Genomic DNA, 18,393 nt, shown 5'->3' on the forward strand with positions numbered 1-18,393 from the left:
TATTGGGTTCATGAAAAGCTCAGACAGATTTGACAGTGACTCGCTGTGGGGCGGACCACAAAGCCAATGGAAAGCGCGGTGGTTCCGGAATTGAGAAAGCATTTTATTTACTTTTTTTAAAAGCTGCATTCAATGGTCATGTTCTCCAGGACACCGTGCTCCGTACAGCTCCAGAGTTTTTATGAATGATATCAGGCCAAGAATTTTCTCAATCTGAAAGGTAAAATTACGACTTATGATGACGGCCTGGACAAGGTACGTGCTGCTTGCTTTGACTGTTTTGTCTTATCTGCATCGAGTTTCTACATCTGTGACTCATTACTCCATACCAGAAGAAATGAAAGAAGAATCTGTTGTTGCTAATCTCGCAAATGACTTAAACCTGGATTTGAAAACACTGAACGAGAGAAAGATGCGTCTTGACATTATCGCGAACAAGAAATATCTGGACGTGAACAAAGAGACGGGGGAGCTGTACATCGTTGAAAAGATTGACAGAGAACACATTTGCCCTACAAAATCTGCTACATCCTGTTACTTAAAACTGGAAGTAACGCTAGAAAATCCTTTAAGAATATTTAACATAGAGGTCGAAATTGTGGACATAAACGACAACGCCCCTCATTTTCGCAGAGACGCTATTCATTTGGACATATCAGAGGCCACGCAGAAAGGAGAGAGATTTTCGTTGAGTAACGCAGTAGATCCTGATGTTGACAGTAATACACTTAAAACATATTACTTGAGTGAAAGTGATCATTTTAATATTGAGGTTCAAACAGGACGAGACGGGACAAAACTGGCTGATCTGATTTTGACAAAGACTTTAGACAGAGAGCAGCAGGCTGTCCACAATTTAGTTCTGACTGCTGTAGACGGCGGGACACCGGCTCGGTCTGGCACCGCGAGCATTATTGTGCATGTACTGGACACTAATGATAATGCTCCTATATTTGATAAAGACAATTATAACATTAAAGTAATGGAAAATTCTCCTGTTGGCAGTTTAGTTGTTTATTTAAATGCGACAGATTTGGATGAGGGATCAAACTCAGATGTATCGTATTCATACAGCCTTTATACATCAGAAAAAGCCCAAGAGACATTTAATCTGAATCAAAAAACTGGTGAAATAACAGTTAAAGGCGTGTTAAATTATGAAGATAATAAAATCTATGATATGGAGATTATTGCCACTGATAAAGGAGTCAATAGTTTATCAGGACAATGTACAGTAAGAGTTATTGTTGAAGACATGAATGATAATCACCCAGAAATATCTATTAAGTCTTTTCAGAGCCCTGTTGGTGAGGACATAGAGGTGGACACAGTGATAGCTGTGGTCAGTGTCAGTGATAAAGACTCAGGAGACAATGGAGAGGTCACTCTCCATATTCCTCGTCACATGCCTTTTACACTGCGCCAGTCTTCTGATAACTATTATGAACTGGTGGTGTCTGAGCCTTTAGACCGGGAGAAAGTCCCTGAGTACGACATCACCTTCACTGTCACAGACAGAGGCTCTCCTCCATTATCTGACAATGAGACTATGACTTTAGAGCTGCTGGACGTGAACGACAATGTGCCACAGTTCCCCCAGTCCTTTTACACTATACGTGTCCCAGAGAATAACGCTCCAGGAGCCCTGCTCGGCTCACTCACGGCCTTTGACCCTGACCTCCATGAAAACCAGTATCTAGTTTACTTCATCCTGGAGAAGGAGGTAGCCAACACCTCCATGTCCATGCTGTTCTCCATCAACCCAGAGAACGGGAACTTGTACGCGCTCAAAACATTTGACTATGAGATAGAGAAGGAGTTTCTGTTCCACATCGAGGCCAGAGACTCGGGCTCTCCTCCTCTGAGCAGTAACGTGACTGTTCACATCATTATTGTGGACCAAAACGACAACGCTCCGGTCATCGTGTCTCCGTGGCGCGCACACGGCTCAGTGGTGGAGGAGAAGATCCCCAGGTCCACTGATAAAGGCTCGCTGGTGGCCAAAGTGATCGCTCTGGACACTGACTCTGTGCACAACTCTCGCATCACCTACCAGTTTCTACAGGTCACTGACGCCACACTGTTCAATCTGGACCAATACAACGGAGAGATCCGCACCATGAGGATGTTCAGTTACAGAGACCCGCGCCACCAGCAGCTGGTGGTGGTTGCCAAGGACAACGGGCAGCCCTCCCTGTCGGCCACAGTGACCATCAAACTGTCCACGGTGGAGACGGCCGTGAAGGCCTACTCTGACATGACCGAGGTGCCTCTGGAGTACGACATCTTCTCAGACCTGAACCTGTATCTGGTCATTGGTCTGGGCTCGGTCTCCTTCCTCCTGCTCATCACCATACTGGTCACCATCGTACTCAAGTGTCAGAAACCCAAGTCCAGCAGCAAAGCTCCTCCTCCCTGCAGGAACAGTGTGATCAGTGAGAGGAACTCCACCATCGCAGACTCCACTCTGGTGTCCAACGATGCCTACTGGTACAGCCTGTTCCTGGCAGAGACCAGGAAAGGAAAACTGGTGGTGAGACAGCCTGTGCCCAAAGGCTCCAGATACATAGTGTCCAGTATACCACGAGGCACAGGAGTATCAGACACCAGCGACTCTGCAGCCTCCACTCTGCAGGTAAGAATGCCATCAAAGCTGTTTTTCCTGCTTTAAGAAAATGATGCATGTGTTTGAATAAACCATTTATTTTTACAGACATTTTAAGATATCTAAATACAGTTTTTACTATTCAGAAATAATAAAAACATAAAAATACACAACGACAATGACCTCTCAATAGTTTACGTTGCACCTTTATATCTCTTAAATCATGCATCAATTTATTTCACTGTATTAGATATAAAAAAAAATTGCATTGCGAATTCGGTGATGAATATAATAATAAAAAATAGAACAACAAAAACAACAATAATAATAATACCGTGTTAGCTATTTTTTGTCAATACTGTTTGATCCATAACCAAAACGTTTAGATTCTCAAGAGTGTCGCTGTTCACCAGAAAAATTGAACGATGCAAACATGGTGACGTAAAAGCAAAATGGCAGGAACCAACTCATGACTATCGCCTTCGAGCTGGAACGAAGATTTTACACGCATTTTACTTGAACGCATCAAGCATTGTAAGTTTCTTTACCAGTGTACGCGTCTCTGCCGAAATATCAAAACTACAGCCTTACCCGTTGGATTACACATTAGAAAGGAGATGCCAAAGACTCGTATCCTGCACACAATGAAACCCAGTGTAACAATGCAGTCGTGGCAAAGGTACGTGATGGTCTTCGTATTTTTTTCTTGTCTTCGCCTCGTCCCTGCTTCAGTGACACATTACACTATCCCGGAGGAGATGAAAGTGAGATCTATCGTGTCTAACCTCGCTACCGATTTGGGCCTGGATGTGAAAACACTGAATAATAGAAAAATGCGCATTGACCTAATCGCAAACAAAAAATACCTTGAGATAAACAAAGACACGGGTGAGCTATTCGTTGCAGAGAGGATTGACAGAGAAACCCTTTGCCCCAAAATGTTATCATCTTGTTACTTAAAAATGGAGGTCATACTTGAAAATCCTGTGCGAATATTCAACATAGAGATTGAGATTTTGGACATTAATGACAACGCCCCACAGTTCCGACGCGATGTGATACATTTGGACATATCCGAGTCTACACCTATTGGGGAAAGATTCTCTCTGAGTAATGCAGTGGATCCAGACGTTGGGATTAATACAGTAAAAACGTACCATCTGAGCGAGAGTGAACACTTTACTTTAGAGGTCCAAACAAGCAGAGATGGATCAAAACTTGCGGATTTGATTTTAGCAAAAGCTTTGGACCGCGAGCGCCAGGCCGTCTTCAATTTAATTCTAACCGCTATAGACGGTGGGACGCCAGCTGGGTCTGGAACAGCAAGCGTTATTGTTCAGGTACTAGACACAAATGACAATGCCCCTGTCTTTGACCAGACGGTATACTGTTAGTATACAGGAAAATGCCCCTGTAGGTAGCCTTGTTATTAACCTTAACGCAAGTGATTTGGATGAGGGATCAAATTCAGATGTATCATATTCATACAGCCTTTATACATCAGAAAAAGCCCAAGAGACATTTAATCTAAACCCTAAATCTGGTGAAATTACAGTCAAAGGCGTGTTAAATTATGAAGATAATAAAATCTATGATATGGAGATTATTGCCACTGATAAAGGAGTCAATAGTTTATCAGGCCAATGTACAGTAAGAGTTATTGTTGAAGACATGAATGATAATCACCCAGAAATATCTATTAAGTCTTTTCAGAGCCCTGTTGGTGAGGACATAGAGGTGGACACAGTGATAGCTGTGGTCAGTGTCAGTGATAAAGACTCAGGAGACAATGGAGAGGTCACTCTCCATATTCCTCGTCACATGCCTTTTACACTGCGCCAGTCTTCTGATAACTATTATGAACTGGTGGTGTCTGAGCCTTTAGACCGGGAGAAAGTCCCTGAGTACGACATCACCTTCACTGTCACAGACAGAGGCTCTCCTCCATTATCTGACAATGAGACTATGACTTTAGAGCTGCTGGACGTGAACGACAATGTGCCACAGTTCCCCCAGTCCTTTTACACTATACGTGTCCCAGAGAATAACGCTCCAGGAGCCCTGCTCGGCTCACTCACGGCCTTTGACCCTGACCTCCATGAAAACCAGTATCTAGTTTACTTCATCCTGGAGAAGGAGGTAGCCAACACCTCCATGTCCATGCTGTTCTCCATCAACCCAGAGAACGGGAACTTGTACGCGCTCAAAACATTTGACTATGAGATAGAGAAGGAGTTTCTGTTCCACATCGAGGCCAGAGACTCGGGCTCTCCTCCTCTGAGCAGTAACGTGACTGTTCACATCATTATTGTGGACCAAAATGACAACGCTCCGGTCATCGTGTCTCCGTGGCGCGCACACGGCTCAGTGGTGGAGGAGAAGATCCCCAGGTCCACTGATAAAGGCTCGCTGGTGGCCAAAGTGATCGCTCTGGACACTGACTCTGTGCACAACTCTCGCATCACCTACCAGTTTCTACAGGTCACTGACGCCACACTGTTCAATCTGGACCAATACAACGGAGAGATCCGCACCATGAGGATGTTCAGTTACAGAGACCCGCGCCACCAGCAGCTGGTGGTGGTTGCCAAGGACAACGGGCAGCCCTCCCTGTCGGCCACAGTGACCATCAAACTGTCCACGGTGGAGACGGCCGTGAAGGCCTACTCTGACATGACCGAGGTGCCTCTGGAGTACGACATCTTCGACCTGAACCTGTATCTGGTCATTGGTCTGGGCTCGGTCTCCTTCCTCCTGCTCATCACCATACTGGTCACCATCGTACTCAAGTGTCAGAAACCCAAGTCCAGCAGCAAAGCTCCTCCTCCCTGCAGGAACAGTGTGATCAGTGAGAGGAACTCCACCATCGCAGACTCCACTCTGGTGTCCAACGATGCCTACTGGTACAGCCTGTTCCTGGCAGAGACCAGGAAAGGAAAACTGGTGGTGAGACAGCCTGTGCCCAAAGGCTCCAGATACATAGTGTCCAGTATACCACGAGGCACAGGAGTATCAGACACCAGCGACTCTGCAGCCTCCACTCTGCAGGTAAGTGCACATACTCGGAGAATATTTGCCCACTTTTGGCATTACCAAATAAAAATTAATAATAATAATAATAATAATAATAATAATAATAATAATAATAACCTAAAGATACTCCTTGTACCTCTTCTGATGGATGGTTCACTTTGCTTGTCTCCAGGGATATGTTATAGCTTTTTTTCAACATGAACTGTTGTTATTTTTTTACATGGCTTGAAATAAGAATGGAATAAGATTTGGTTTATGGATATACTTTGTTGGCATCTTTGCTACTACACTATACTGTACTCTTCAAACTCAATTATTTCTTTGTGTACAATTAATAGGTAATTCTGTCTCATCAGTCCTTTATTTTGGAAATATGCTTTATATTACAGTATGCCTTATTGTGTGGTTTATTTAGTTTAATTAATGTAGAGTATGAAAGAATGGTGATGTTCCTGAAATCCCTTAGTCATCTAGGTAGGATCCATAGGAAAGGAGAAATTCAATTTCTGTCAAATGGACAAAAACAAACAAAAACAAACAAACAAACATTTCTGTTCAGTTGACATAATTGAATTTCTCCTTTGCTAAAGAGTATTGATATACTGTTTGTAAAATATTTATAAAATTATTAGCTTTGAAAAAATAAACACAACATCAAATTGAACATAAAACAAAGAAAACCCCCAAAAGCAAAGAAGTTAACACAAAAACAGTCGACATATACTGCTCATCTACAGCGAACAGGACCGTCGTAACATTTTAAGTTAGTGGCATTGCTGTTCCATATTTAGACTTATCAAACCATTTTATATAATGCAAAAGTTTCTAACGAAAACCAAAGTCCAGACAACTTCACTTAGCTTATATTAAATCAGTGGAAATGTATCTTTAAGACAATGCATTTTCAGCTAAACTAAACATCTATTGGAGTGAAGGCGTCATTTCCAAACAGACAGATTTGTCGCTGCTGTCCACAAAAACACACAAACATGATGTCATCTCTAAATCGCGCTCTCATTGGAGGGCGGTTCGTTACTCAGAACTTAGCTCAGAAGCGCTTCGTTGCGCCCAGCACTGCTTTGTGTAAATCGTTTTTCATTTTCAACGTAAGGACGTCTCTCAAACGGATAGCACAACACTAAAAATGACCTATCAGTATTTACGTTATGTTTGGAAATGGTGCGTATTGTCATTTGTTATTCTTCTAATTTTAGTAAAAGTGGTGGCCACCATCACCCATTATTCTGTTCCCGAAGAAATGGAGGAAGGAGCTGTGGTCGCCAATTTAGCGACAGATTTGGGCTTGGACGTAAAGACTCTCAAAAGAAGAGAAATGCGCATTGACGTGGTAGGAAACAAAAAATATCTTGACATTAACAAAGACACGGGGGAACTGTTTATTTTAGAAAGGATCGACAGGGAATTTTTGTGTCCATTGAAAACCACAACTTACTGCTTTCTAAAATTGGATGCTACGATAGAAAACCCAATACGCATGTTTAATATTGAGGTTGAGGTAACGGATATTAATGACAACGCTCCACATTTCCGTCGCGGGACGATGCATTTGGACATTTCTGAATCAAGTCCCGTTGGAGAGAGGTTTTCACTGAATAACGCCGTTGATCCGGATGTGGGAACAAATTCGGTTAAAGATTATCATCTGAGCGTAAACGAGTATTTTCAAATTGAGATCCAAACAGGGAGAGATGGGTCCAAGTTTGCAGATTTGGTTTTGAAAAAGGCATTGGACAGAGAGCAGCAGGCTGTTCATAATCTGATTCTCACCGCGGTGGATGGAGGGGTCCCCACGCGCACAGGTACAGCCAGCATTATTGTCCGCGTGCTTGACGTGAACGACAACGCCCCTTCGTTTGATGAAGACAAGTATGTTGTTGATGTTTTAGAAAATTCCCCAGTTGGCAGTTTAGTGATTAAACTGAATGCTACAGATTTAGATGAAGGCTCCAACTCTGATTTAGTTTACTCTTACAGCCTGTACACATCAGAGAGGACACAGAACATGTTTACTCTGAACCCGGACAATGGTGAAATCAGAGTGAAAGAGATGATCAATTATGAAGATTTTAAGATTTATGAAATGGAGGTCATTGCCAGTGACAAGGGACCTAACCCATTATCTGGACATTGTAAAGTGACTATACAGGTCACAGACATGAATGACAACCACCCAGATATTTCAATTAAATCTTTTCAAAGTCCAATTAAGGAAAATGAGCCCATAGACACAGTCATAGCTGTAGTCAGTGTTAATGACAAAGATTCTGGGAACAATGGGCTGGTTGATCTCTCTGTTCCACCTAATTTACCTTTTAAACTGCGCCAGTCTTCTGATAACTATTATGAACTGGTGGTGTCTGAGCCTTTAGACCGGGAGAAAGTCCCTGAGTACGACATCACCTTCACTGTCACAGACAGAGGCTCTCCTCCATTATCTGACAATGAGACTATGACTTTAGAGCTGCTGGACGTGAACGACAATGTGCCACAGTTCCCCCAGTCCTTTTACACTATACGTGTCCCAGAGAATAACGCTCCAGGAGCCCTGCTCGGCTCACTCACGGCCTTTGACCCTGACCTCCATGAAAACCAGTATCTAGTTTACTTCATCCTGGAGAAGGAGGTAGCCAACACCTCCATGTCCATGCTGTTCTCCATCAACCCAGAGAACGGGAACTTGTACGCGCTCAAAACATTTGACTATGAGATAGAGAAGGAGTTTCTGTTCCACATCGAGGCCAGAGACTCGGGCTCTCCTCCTCTGAGCAGTAACGTGACTGTTCACATCATTATTGTGGACCAAAACGACAACGCTCCGGTCATCGTGTCTCCGTGGCGCGCACACGGCTCAGTGGTGGAGGAGAAGATCCCCAGGTCCACTGATAAAGGCTCGCTGGTGGCCAAAGTGATCGCTCTGGACATTGACTCTGTGCACAACTCTCGCATCACCTACCAGTTTCTACAGGTCACTGACGCCACACTGTTCAATCTGGACCAATACAACGGAGAGATCCGCACCATGAGGATGTTCAGTTACAGAGACCCGCGCCACCAGCAGCTGGTGGTGGTGGCCAAGGACAACGGGCAGCCCTCCCTGTCAGCCACAGTGACCATCAAACTTTCCACGGTGGAGACGGCCGTGAAGGCCTACTCTGACATGACCGAGGTGCCTCTGGAGTACGACATCTTCTCAGACCTGAACCTGTATCTGGTCATTGGTCTGGGCTCGGTCTCCTTCCTCCTGCTCATCACCATACTGGTCACCATCGTACTCAAGTGTCAGAAACCCAAGTCCAGCAGCAAAGCTCCTCCTCCCTGCAGGAACAGTGTGATCAGTGAGAGGAACTCCACCATCGCAGACTCCACTCTGGTGTCCAACGATGCCTACTGGTACAGCCTGTTCCTGGCAGAGACCAGGAAAGGAAAACTGGTGGTGAGACAGCCTGTGCCCAAAGGCTCCAGATACATAGTGTCCAGTATACCACGAGGCACAGGAGTATCAGACACCAGCGACTCTGCAGCCTCCACTCTGCAGGTAAGTTTGCATAGTAGACCTACATCAAGAACAGATTACTTGTTACAGTGGAAGTAACATTTCAGATTTTAACTTGAACTTAAGCAATCTCTTTTTGTTTAATGACACTCTCAAGTTAAACTGAACACACAGATTACTACTTATACTAAACCTATCAAGGCTCATGAAACTGATTATATTTCTATACAATGCATTAAAATTAAATATTAAACACTTTGAGAATTTGTTCATCTGTAGGTGTTGTAAAGCAAGTGGACATGACTTCATAATACAAGCTTTTTAACTGGTCTTCCTCATCTTACTACTTTTATCTGAATAAATAACAACAACAACAACAAACAACAACAACAACAACAACAATAATAAATCTGTATGTTAACTGTTACTTTAATGGGCCTTCATTTATATTTGAATGTGATCAATTTATGCAACCTTATTGCAGACTATGAAACTAGATGGTAGTTCTTTACACCTAAGTTAATAGCACTGGTACTACAGACGATAGTTTGATAAATATGCAAACACAATGATAATATTCAAGTTAAAATAAATAAGTAAATCAATAAAAACAAAATAAACAAAGAAACCTCTCATCTTAGTTGTATGTAAATGTGAATTAACTGACTGTAATGTATTATTGGACAAACAAGCCTAAAAACATCGGTACGTGTTACGCGGACAGCGTAATTTCCAAACAGACAGCTTTGTCGCTGCTGTCCACAAAAACATACTAACATGATGTCATTCCGAAATCGCGCTCTCATTGGAGGGCGGTTGTTACTCAGAACTGAGCTCAGAAGGGTTTCGTTGCTCGCAACACTGCACTGTCTAAATCGTTTTTCATTTTCTATTTAAGGACATCTCACAGACGGATAATACAACATTAAACATGATCTATCAAGATGCATGTTATCTTTGGAAACCGCGCATTTTACCATTAGTTGTTTTTCTAACTTCAATGGAAGTGGTGGCCACCATCACCCATTATTCTATTCCTGAAGAAATGGAGGAAGGAGCTGTGGTCGCCAATTTAGCGACAGATTTGGGCTTGGACGTAAAGACTCTCAAAAGAAGAGAAATGCGCATTGACGTGGTAGGAAACAAAAAATATCTTGACATTAACAAAGACACGGGGGAACTGTTAATTTTAGAAAGGATCGATAGGGAGTTTTTGTGTCCATTGAAAACAGCAGCTTACTGCTTCCTTAAATTAGACGCAACGATAGAAAATCCTGTGCGCATGTTTAATATTGAGGTTGAGGTAACGGATATTAATGACAACGCTCCACATTTCCGTCGCGGGACGATGCATTTGGACATTTCTGAATCAAGTCCCATTGGAGAGAGGTTTTCTCTAAATAATGCGGTAGACCCAGACGTTGGGACAAATTCAGTTAAAGATTATCATCTGAGCGTAAGTGAATATTTTGGTCTAGAAATTCAGACAAGCAGAGATGGGTCCAAGTTTGCAGATTTGGTTTTGAAAAAGACATTGGACAGAGAGCAGCAGGCTGTTCATAATCTGATTCTCACCGCGGTGGATGGAGGGGTCCCCACGCGCACAGGTACAGCCAGCATTATTGTCCGCGTGCTTGACGTGAACGACAACGCCCCTTCGTTTGATGAAGACAAGTATGTTGTTGATGTTTTAGAAAATTCCCCAGTTGGCAGTTTAGTGATTAAACTGAATGCTACAGATTTAGATGAAGGCTCCAACTCTGATTTAGTTTACTCTTACAGCCTGTACACATCAGAGAGGACACAGAACATGTTTACTCTGAACCCGGACAATGGTGAAATCAGAGTCAAAGAAATGATCAATTATGAAGATTTTAAGATTTATGAAATGGAGGTCATTGCCAGTGACAAGGGGCCTAACCCATTATCTGGACATTGTAAAGTGACTATACAGGTCACAGACATGAATGACAACCACCCAGATATTTCAATTAAATCTTTTCAAAGTCCAATTAAGGAAAATGAGCCCATAGACACAGTCATAGCTGTAGTCAGTGTTAATGACAAAGATTCTGGGAACAATGGGCTGGTTGATCTCTCTGTTCCACCTAATTTACCTTTTACACTGCGCCAGTCTTCTGATAACTATTATGAACTGGTGGTGTCTGAGCCTTTAGACCGGGAGAAAGTCCCTGAGTACGACATCACCTTCACTGTCACAGACAGAGGCTCTCCTCCATTATCTGACAATGAGACTATGACTTTAGAGCTGCTGGACGTGAACGACAATGTGCCACAGTTCCCCCAGTCCTTTTACACACTATACGTGTCCCAGAGAATAACGCTCCAGGAGCCCTGCTCGGCTCACTCACGGCCTTTGACCCTGACCTCCATGAAAACCAGTATCTAGTTTACTTCATCCTGGAGAAGGAGGTAGCCAACACCTCCATGTCCATGCTGTTCTCCATCAACCCAGAGAACGGGAACTTGTACGCGCTCAAAACATTTGACTATGAGATAGAGAAGGAGTTTCTGTTCCACATCGAGGCCAGAGACTCGGGCTCTCCTCCTCTGAGCAGTAACGTGACTGTTCACATCATTATTGTGGACCAAAACGACAACGCTCCGGTCATCGTGTCTCCGTGGCGCGCACACGGCTCAGTGGTGGAGGAGAAGATCCCCAGGTCCACTGATAAAGGCTCGCTGGTGGCCAAAGTGATCGCTCTGGACATTGACTCTGTGCACAACTCTCGCATCACCTACCAGTTTCTACAGGTCACTGACGCCACACTGTTCAGTCTGGACCAATACAACGGAGAGATCCGCACCATGAGGATGTTCAGTTACAGAGACCCGCGCCACCAGCAGCTGGTGGTGGTTGCCAAGGACAACGGGCAGCCCTCCCTGTCGGCCACAGTGACCATCAAACTGTCCACGGTGGAGACGGCCGTGAAGGCCTACTCTGACATGACCGAGGTGCCTCTGGAGTACGACATCTTCTCAGACCTGAACCTGTATCTGGTCATTGGTCTGGGCTCAGTCTCCTTCCTCCTGCTCATCACCATACTGGTCACCATCGTACTCAAGTGTCAGAAACCCAAGTCCAGCAGCAAAGCTCCTCCTCCCTGCAGGAACAGTGTGATCAGTGAGAGGAACTCCACCATCGCAGACTCCACTCTGGTGTCCAACGATGCCTACTGGTACAGCCTGTTCCTGGCAGAGACCAGGAAAGGAAAACTGGTGGTGAGACAGCCTGTGCCCAAAGGCTCCAGATACATAGTGTCCAGTATACCACGAGGCACAGGAGTATCAGACACCAGCGACTCTGCAGCCTCCACTCTGCAGGTACAGGCCTCTTTGGCTCTCCAAAATAATTTTGATATCTAAATCTAACGTACTAGAATTATGAATATTGTGAACACATAAAACTAGATATTAAAAACTTATTTGATTGACAGTATGTTTCATATAAATTAATTCATGAGTTGTAAACATTAAATAATACATTTATATCATAATGATTGAAGGAAAATATATGTTTTCAAATTTAATAAACAAATAATCTGTATACCTATCAAACTTTATTAGTAAATCGCTTTTCATACAAAAATATAACACGAAGGAATTTACAGTCATTAAAAACAATCCTACAAACTACCCTCCACAACTTATTATCAATTCTGTCTTAAAATCAATACATTTCTATCCAACAGATCTGTTTCTATTGTTGCTGCATCCATTAAAAAAAAAAGTCAGACTCACATTCATCTTCATTTTATGACAACTTTAAATATGTCATGTTTTCTTCACAATACATATCAATGCGCTCCATCTTTCCATTCTTAACATTCCATATGCCTCACATTCTCAAAGGAATGTTGTTACATAGGTGCTGTATAACATTAAAAACAAAGGTAATACCCATACAATAAGTAAGTAATTCAACCTAAGATATAAAACTTTGCATGACTGAATGAAGATCTTTGATAGTCTTTCACCTGCTTGTTATTGCTTTGCTTGGAATGTTCCACACATGACATGAAACATATCCATAGCATTTATTCAATTACAGGTGTTTTTATTTCAACAAAAACAAAAAACATATATTCTTTTTTATGTGAGTGGGGTCGCCTTTTCACATAGTTGACCTGTGACTTTACCTATAGCATCACCAGATTAGTTTAATGCCATATTGCTGAACACTGAATGCGGAGTAGTTACATATTCATGGAGACAAGCAGGTGACTTACCCTCCTTTAAAAAAGTTATATAGTGAATTTTTAAATAACTGCTAATCTTATAAGATGGCAATATTCTCAGCTTTTGTGTTTGATTAATACAGTATCAGCTTGTCCTGTGGGACTTTAGGATACGCACAATTGTTATAGTCTTCATGTATGCATCTGCAGCAGACACATGACCAAATTGTAACAAGACATACACCTATTAAATGTTTAACATGCTACTTTATAAACATTGGTAAAAATTAAGGGGAAAAAAAAAAATCTTACCATACCATATTTTACACATCTCCTACAAATCAATTAAGTATGAAATAGATCTTACAGTGCCAGGTTAGACTACTTTTTCTTTTATTCATGTTGGCCTTATTCCACTGGGAAACAAATGCATTCCTTGTTGAAATCCAAAGAGAAAGTATACCTGCATCTTGTGTGAAAATGATACTGTCCTGTTAAATCAGAGTAAACCTCAGTTACTGAGTGTGGAGAGTAGCACAATTAAGTGATTACTGGGATGTCTAGATGAGTGATTAATAATAATATAATAATAATAATAATAATATAATAATAAACACATCTCTGAGCTGTCCCGGACTGAGGCAGACTATTAGACTTAAAAGAGATCTGGGTTATGTTCAGATTTAATGCCCAGTGGTAGATGGATGGCAATACAGACAACAGGACATGTAACAAGCACAAAACAAACCAACCAACCAACCAAACAGACAAACAAAACAGTCAAGTCCAATCACATCATAAAAATACATTAGATGTCACCGAAATGCTATAAACTGAAATTTGTAAAATTAGAACATCCAAATAGCACACAAAATTGACTTAGACAAAATGTATTGATCCACAAGGGAAATTATTTAGACAGTGGCTCACACATGACAATATATTATAGTAAGAAAAAGATAAAAGTTTTAATACAATATAAATTATACAAATGTACAAGTTAAAATAGTCATAAAAATACATCTCATCTATACAACAGCTCATGAGGAAAAGCAGTGCAGATGAAATAGTGATTGACAGGACATAGGGTTATCTGTTACATAAGGATGAATTGTTGTCCAGTTGTAGGAGTATGGTATGAATGTAGTCCTGTATCTCTCACTGTTTGAGCGGTGCTGTAGGAGCCTCTTGGAGAATGAGCTCTGTCCCTCTATAGTCTGGTGCAGTGGATGAGCAGGAGTGTCCATGATGGAGAGCAGTCAGTTCAGTGTGCTCCTGTCCATCACTGTGACAGTTGTCTCCATCTCACAGCAAATCACATGACCAGCTTTACACATCAGTTTGTCAATTCGCCCAGTGTCTCTTTTTACTGGTGCTGCTCCCCCAGCAGACCACAGCAAAGTACAGGGCGCTGGCCACCACAGACTGGTAGAAGATCTCCAGTTACTTGCTGCACATTCAAAGACCTGAGCTTTCTCAGGAAGTAGAGTCTATTCATGCCCTTCTTGTACACAGCATAAGTATTGCCCCTCCAACCCACCCTGTTGTTCAGATGGAAAACTGAGATGTTTCCTTCTTTTTACCTAATCTGTTTATATAATAATTCTGAAGCATTTGTAACACTTAGCAAATTTCGATCTAGGCAGTACAATGTTTAGTATAAATTTACTCCAACTTTCCTGCCTAACATTTTATTGTCTTCTGAAGCACCCAAATTACTTTACTTTCGAGTATCAGTAATTTTCATTTCAATACGAGCAAAGTAAAACTATATTTACCTTAATAAATAAACAGAAGTGCTCATATAACATCAAAGTGAAAACTTGTGAACAGGGGTATGCACAGTTAGTTGTGTTGAATGTTTACAATTGGATTGTTGTTAAGTCTCTGGTGTGCTTTTGAGTCAGTGAGACAGAACACGAGGAGAGAACTAGAATGTTGCTCACAACAATATATAGAAATGTGGCATTTATATAGGGCATTGCAGTAAAACTATTTTGTTGCTTTTGTATCCTATAGTTTACACTGGGTCATTTCTGGTTTTAAATTTATTTTTACAGCTCCTGTGAGGCTTTTACACATGGCTGAGTCAACTACTTGCTGCATTTTATTTCGTATGTCTGTCTGGTAAAAGATGTAGAGATGTAAATGTAGAGCGTAACTGGGAATTTGAAATAGTGATGACAAATTACCATTCAAAACTTCACTTTGACAGAGTATGTGTATATACATAATTTTATTTTATATAAATATTCGTTTTTTTATGATTGCAGAAACCAATGTAAACTTATTTCGGCGCTGCTATCCATGAAAACATATTCCTAGTGAGGTCATCCTTTCCTCACTTGGCATTGGTGGAAGCATGTCATGTGCCGTCCTTTACGCATGTACTTTACGCGTCCCATTGCAATCTTTACTACACCACTGGCTGGTTATCTGATAAACGTATTGGTGTTCTACATAGTAAGATCATAAAATACCGACATAGTGACGCGTGCTATGGGTGAAAGTGCTTGTGCCACTATGTATTTTGCAATTACCGTCTTCGTTTATCTCGTGACGGACGCGGTTTTTGCCGTTACGCATTACTCTGTTCCCGAAGAAATGGAAGAAGCAGCTGTCGTCGCCAATTTAGCGGCAGATTTGGGTTTGGACGTGAAGACGCTGAATAAAAGAAAAATGCGCATTGACATCAGGGCAAATAAGAAATATCTCGACATCAACAAGGAAACTGGTGAGCTGTATGTTTTGGAGAGGATTGACAGAGAATTGCTGTGCCCAACTAAAACCACAACCTGCTTTCTAAAATTGGATGCTACAATAGAAAACCCAGTACGCATGTTTAATATTGAGGTAGAGATTATGGATATTAATGACAACGCTCCACACTTCCGTCGCGGAACGATGCATTTGGATATTTCTGAATCAAGTCCCGTCGGAGAGAGGTTTTCATTGAATAACGCAGAGGACCCAGACGTTGGGACAAATTCAGTTAAAGATTATCATCTGAGCGCGAGTGAATATTTTGGTCTAGAAATTCAGACAAGCAGAGATGGGTCAAAGTTTGCAGATTTGATTTTGAAAAAGGCATTGGACAGAGAGCAGCAGGCTGTTCATAATCTGATTCTCACCGCGGTGGATGGAGGGGTCCCCACGCGCACAGGTACAGCCAGCATTATTGTCCGCGTGCTTGACGTGAACGACAACGCCCCTTCGTTTGATGAAGACAAGTATGTTGTTGATGTTTTAGAAAATTCCCCAGTTGGCAGTTTAGTGATTAAACTGAATGCTACAGATTTAGATGAAGGCTCCAACTCTGATTTAGTTTACTCTTACAGCCTGTACACATCAGAGAGGACACAGAACATGTTTACTCTGAACCCAGACAATGGTGAAATCAGAGTGAAAGAGATGATCAATTATGAAGATTTTAAGATTTATGAAATGGAGGTCATTGCCAGTGACAAGGGACCTAACCCATTATCTGGACATTGTAAAGTGACTATACAGGTCACAGACATGAATGACAACCACCCAGATATTTCAATTAAATCTTTTCAAAGTCCAATTAAGGAAAATGAGCCCATAGACACAGTCATAGCTGTAGTCAGTGTTAATGACAAAGATTCTGGGAACAATGGGCTGGTTGATCTCTCTGTTCCACCTAATTTACCTTTTAAACTGCGCCAGTCTTCTGATAACTATTATGAACTGGTGGTGTCTGAGATTTTAGACCGGGAGAAAGTCCCTGAGTACGACATCACCTTCACTGTCACAGACAGAGGCTCTCCTCCATTATCTGACAATGAGACTATGACTTTAGAGCTGCTGGACGTGAACGACAATGTGCCACAGTTCCCCCAGTCCTTTTACACTATACGTGTCCCAGAGAATAATGCTCCAGGAGCCCTGCTCGGCTCACTCACGGCCTTTGACCCTGACCTCCATGAAAACCAGTATCTAGTTTACTTCATCCTGGAGAAGGAGGTAGCCAACACCTCCATGTCCATGCTGTTCTCCATCAACCCAGAGAACGGGAAAATTGTACGCGCTCAAAACATTTGACTATGAGATAGAGAAGGAATTTCTGTTCCACATTGAGGCAAGAGACTCGGGCTCTCCTCCTCTGAGCAGTAACGTGACTGTTCACATCATTATTGTGGACCAAAACGACAACGCTCCGGTCATCGTGTCTCCGTGGCGCGCACACGGCTCAGTGGTGGAGGAGAAGATCCCCAGGTCCACTGATAAAGGCTCGCTGGTGGCCAAAGTGATCGCTCTGGACACTGACTCTGTGCACAACTCTCGCATCACCTACCAGTTTCTACAGGTCACTGACGCCACACTGTTCAGTCTGGACCAATACAACGGAGAGATCCGCACCATGAGGATGTTCAGTTACAGAGACCCGCGCCACCAGCAGCTGGTGGTGGTTGCCAAGGACAACGGGCAGCCCTCCCTGTCGGCCACAGTGACCATCAAACTGTCCACGGTGGAGACGGCCGTGAAGGCCTACTCTGACATGACCGAGGTGCCTCTGGAGTACGACATCTTCTCAGACCTGAACCTGTATCTGGTCATTGGTCTGGGCTCGGTCTCCTTCCTCCTGCTCATCACCATACTGGTCACCATCGTACTCAAGTGTCAGAAACCCAAGTCCAGCAGCAAAGCTCCTCCTCCCTGCAGGAACAGTGTGATCAGTGAGAGGAACTCCACCATCGCAGACTCCACTCTGGTGTCCAACGATGCCTACTGGTACAGCCTGTTCCTGGCAGAGACCAGGAAAGGAAAACTGGTGGTGAGACAGCCTGTGCCCAAAGGCTCCAGATACATAGTGTCCAGTATACCACGAGGCACAGGAGTATCAGACACCAGCGACTCTGCAGCCTCCACTCTGCAGGTACATCTGTGACAAACTGTCTGCTGTGTTTATACATTTCTATGCATCTTACTTGTAACTACAATTACTTTGATTTACATTTACTTATAAAACGTATAAAAATATATTCTAATAAATAGTTTTGTGTTAACTGTAGGATTTG

At 42.6% G+C, this 18,393-nt stretch overlaps 4 protein-coding genes across 4 annotated transcripts; all 4 read left to right on the top strand.

Annotated features, from left to right (window-relative positions):
• The first annotated feature begins 235 nt into the window (after positions 1–235).
• Positions 236–2,671, top strand: LOC110155100 (protocadherin alpha-C2-like). The gene has a single exon (XM_020919157.2). The coding sequence runs from the start codon at positions 236–238 to the stop codon at positions 2,669–2,671; it is 2,436 nt and encodes an 811-aa protein (XP_020774816.2).
• A 596-nt stretch (positions 2,672–3,267) lies between these two features.
• LOC110155102 (protocadherin Fat 4) lies at positions 3,268–9,440 on the top strand. The gene is given in 5 exon segments (XM_055159040.1): positions 3,268–3,983; positions 3,985–5,653; positions 6,750–6,801; positions 6,853–9,194; positions 9,432–9,440. Coding segments are annotated over 5 exon segments (4,788 nt in total).
• Positions 9,441–10,083: 643 nt separating this feature from the next.
• LOC110160704 (protocadherin alpha-C2-like) lies at positions 10,084–12,539 on the top strand. Its single transcript, XM_020925381.2, is given in 2 exon segments — positions 10,084–11,469; positions 11,472–12,539. Coding segments are annotated over 2 exon segments (2,454 nt in total).
• A 3,335-nt stretch (positions 12,540–15,874) lies between these two features.
• On the top strand, positions 15,875–18,263 carry LOC110160705 (protocadherin alpha-C2-like). The gene is given in 2 exon segments (XM_020925382.2): positions 15,875–17,386; positions 17,388–18,263. Coding segments are annotated over 2 exon segments (2,388 nt in total).
• Positions 18,264–18,393: the final 130 nt, after the last annotated feature.

Source organism: Boleophthalmus pectinirostris, unplaced genomic scaffold (genome assembly GCF_026225935.1).
Source record: "Boleophthalmus pectinirostris isolate CB_2022bp ecotype Guang Dong unplaced genomic scaffold, ASM2622593v1 HiC_scaffold_23, whole genome shotgun sequence".
Taxonomy (NCBI): Eukaryota; Metazoa; Chordata; class Actinopteri; order Gobiiformes; family Gobiidae; genus Boleophthalmus; species Boleophthalmus pectinirostris.

Coding starts and splice junctions, on each gene's coding strand:
- LOC110155100 (XM_020919157.2), top strand. CDS start 236: ATGATGACGGCCTGGACAAGGTACGTGCTGCTTGCTTTGACTGTTTTG.